Here is a 3,672-nt window from a genome sequence, read left to right as displayed (position 1 = left end):
TTTTATAGACGATTTTGTCATTTTTATAGACGAAATTGTATTTAACCATTTGCAACGCGCACGATTGCACGATTTTTTCTGCATATATCGACATGTAAAGGATCGTGTGAAATTACAATTGTGAGCGATCGTGCGCCCTGGAGTGCCTTAAACCAATTGAGCAAATATAAATATTTTTAAAAAGTAATTTGACCGCACTCACCTCACAATATAATTTGCCATCACTTGTTTCTTTTCAAAGCGATCTTTAACCGCATTATAGGTAATTTCGATGGCAGGATACAATGTTAAACTGAATGTGAGGAGAACGGCACACGATATTAATATTTTAACTGTTTGTGCCTTTCTGTAGAAAAAATGAATAAAATGTTTGAGATTGTTCAAAACATACAAAAATTCCATACACGGTACATACTTTTCATCAACGGGGAGATTGAGTACAATATTATCTTCGGAAGCATTACCAAAGCACCAATATCCGAAGAATCCGAGTATAACAAAGACGGCCGTAACAATGGCCATTCCTTGGTTTAAAACGCCGAAAATTCCCACAAAGTTTTGTGGTTTTTTCATTTGGTTTTCAAGCGGCATTATCACACCGATCGCTTCAATTGCAAAAACCGTCATCGGTATTGCGGCTGGAATTCCACTAACATCATTCAAAAAGGGGCGCTCACGAATATCTGGTAAATCCCTTACAAAATAATAGATTGTAATGCTCAATCCCGCCGCCATGCAAGAGTTGGCCAATATCGAAACGGGAGCCAGAAATTTCAGATTCCGAATTGATGTGAGTAGAACTAGTGGCAGCAAGAATATTAAAATCGATACGCGAATACCAATTTCACTTCCAGGGTAGTAGTACTCGACCATTTGTTTTGTGTTCTTGCCAACGATCACTGCATATACAGAGCATGCGCCGAAGTAAGTGATAAACGTGCAAATCGTTACAAAATATCTAGCAGTTTTCGCCAGATAACGCACTCTTTTGGGACCATTAGCGAATGCAGCTTCAGCCACTTCGGGATATGTCATCGATGAAACTTTTATTCGTTTGTACAGAATGTGCGCACATTTCACCTAGAAAAAAGCAATTGATCATTCAAAGCATCTTTGTGTGGTTTTGTTTTAGCTGCAAGCGGAATTTGACACTTACTGCTATGTAACTACAATGTGCACAGATGAATGATGTCACTAATGTGAGTATTAAACCAAACCACAAACCACTCAGTTTAAATACGTATGGAATAGAAAGCATTCCAGTACCTAGAGATGCTTTCATAAGATGAGCCAATGTTTCATAATCACTAAAATAAAATAAAAACGATTGAATTACCACTGGGAAGAAAGATTTTTATTTTATTTACATACTTTGTGGGATGTTCGACTTTTCTCCCTGAAAATGGATCGAATTCAGTTGACGCTCTTTCAGAATCATTTGTTGTTGCTCTTAAGACCGGCTTCAATCTACAAAAGAATCATTTTATTTGACAATGCAATTCTCATCGATATATATTCACTAAACTGAAATTATTTTCATTCATTTTGCTTAGTTCGCTGGTAAATGCATTTTAGTCCCATAGAACTTATGAATTTATTTTTTGAAAAATCAATCAAAACTGCAGTTAGAATATTCAGAATATTTCCATTACCTATTTTTTGAGTCCATAATTGGTGAAAATGATCCAATAGTTATATCAAAAGAGGTTACGGTTTGTTGATCAGCTCACCGTAGAAAGCGTACTCACAATAATTTTCATTTGGTTGCACCAATTATTCTCCTTATCTTTCCAATTAAGATATAATTTAATATTCGTTGACGACCTAAATATGAGAGTTTTTATGAATTTATCATTCTACTCTTTAATTGTGTACAATTTTAATTCGTCTCACCATTGTCAAATAAGTATATAAAAAAACAAGGTTGGGTGGTGTACACATTTTTTTCAGAAAATTTGTAAAAAAACTAGAACAGGGCTGTCCAGTGTCCAAACTTTTCACGTCGGTTGTAACGATTGTTTAATTGTCTATTGTAAATTGTAAAATTATTGTGCCATGATTTAGTCTCTACTTTTCGATTATTTGTTTCCACAATTCGAGTATAAACGATTAGATTTAATATAATCAACACTTTAAATTCATGTAAATAAAAAGGCAATTACTTGTTATCGCAAGTGTGCTTGAAAAATTAAATGAAATTGCCACATTTCAAAGTAATTTATTTAATAAAATTACAATTGTACCAAATCACACGAAGGGCTTGCGACGAACAAATATATATGAAATATCTTCAAATATATTCAAATATGCCAAATATTTCAAATATTGAAGCATTATTTGTTTACAAAATGCATCTTGATATTTCGTATATTTGACATATTTGGCTATATTTCAAATATTTCATATATATGAAAATTGAGAGACATATTTCATATAGATATAGTCAAAATAATATCGGGTAATACCAAAAAACGTCAAAATGTGGCTTAAATATGCCTTAAATATATCAAATATTCCAAATATTTGAAATATGACGGAATATGACTGAAATATAGAAATATATGAAAATATTGCCGTATTTCAGGCGTCGCAAGCCCTTTGAAATCACATGCTCACATTTGTTTCTGTTGACAAGCTTCTTTACTTTTACATGTTGTGATGACGCTCTATTTTGATAACGTCATTACATAATTCCGTTGTTAAATGCAGTTTGATTTTTCAATCAAAAATCATTAATTGAAAACTCTATGTTCAATGAACGTTGTTCACTGCTATTGTGGAACTTTATTCCATTATGACTACATCAGCTAGTCATTTCATTTGCATAAGGGCAGTTTTTCATTGATTTTTAATTGAAAATTTATATAAAATGTATGCAAGTCACACAGTACAACAGAGTGAACATCGTGTGGAAACTGAAATTTTTCTTTTTCTTTCAAACTTTAAAAGAACTCATGGATAATATCAGTGATAGCCGCCATTGTACCAAAAATGAAAGCAAATAGACCGAATGCAAAACAAATTATATTTTTATATAATATCCAATTGAATCGTCCATATCCGGATTCCCAGCACGTCACTAGCTCGATGCATACCTTTATAAAATTAACACAATATTGCAACGTGCTTGTTTTGTTGCTACAGTGATACAAAAGCATCACACAACACTTACCGGGAAAAGCAAACCAGTTATTGAAAAACCAAATGCACCAATCAATGCCATCAACGAACCTATTGACGGTAGGCAAAATCCAACCGTGATAGCGGAGATCGAAAGTGTTGCTCTGCAAATAATTCAATGTAAATCAATTGAGTGAATATAAATATTTTTAAAAAATGAATTGAATGCACAATTACACAAACCTCACAATATAATTTGCCATCACTTGTCTCTTTTTACAGCGATCTTTGACCGCATTTTAGGCAATTTCAATGGCGGGATACAATGTCAAACTAAAGGAGAGGACAACAGCACACGATACCAATATTTCAACTGCTTGTGCCTTTCTGTGAAAAATCAAATCAAATCAAATGTTATGGATTACTATTCATTATGGAAGTATTGAACAAAATTAAACGCTTGAGATGATGAAACTAATGACATTGCACAATACGAAAATACACACTTTTCATCCATGGGAAGATTGAGTATAATATGAGTGGTTTGGAGCG

At 33.2% G+C, this 3,672-nt stretch overlaps 1 protein-coding gene across 1 annotated transcript; it reads right to left on the bottom strand.

Moving 5' to 3' along the window:
* Positions 1 to 202: 202 nt before the first annotated feature.
* LOC129571915 (proton-coupled amino acid transporter-like protein pathetic) lies at positions 203 to 3,653 on the bottom strand (the record flags this gene model as incomplete). Its single annotated transcript, XM_055451791.1, has 9 exons — positions 3,627 to 3,653; positions 3,364 to 3,507; positions 3,173 to 3,284; positions 1,894 to 2,027; positions 1,653 to 1,824; positions 1,372 to 1,467; positions 1,157 to 1,307; positions 416 to 1,080; positions 203 to 346 (listed from the first exon to the last, which is right to left on the bottom strand). Coding segments are annotated over exons 5-9 (1,073 nt in total), but the record flags the coding sequence as incomplete, so codon positions are not given.
* Positions 3,654 to 3,672: the final 19 nt, after the last annotated feature.

Source organism: Sitodiplosis mosellana, unplaced genomic scaffold (assembly GCF_009176505.1).
Source record: "Sitodiplosis mosellana isolate CC-2019 unplaced genomic scaffold, AAFC_SMos_1.0 Smas_scaffold_3695, whole genome shotgun sequence".
NCBI lineage: Eukaryota > Metazoa > Arthropoda > Insecta > Diptera > Cecidomyiidae > Sitodiplosis > Sitodiplosis mosellana.
Note: the sequence above shows the minus strand (reverse complement) of the source record. Positions and strands in the feature narration are given on the sequence as shown.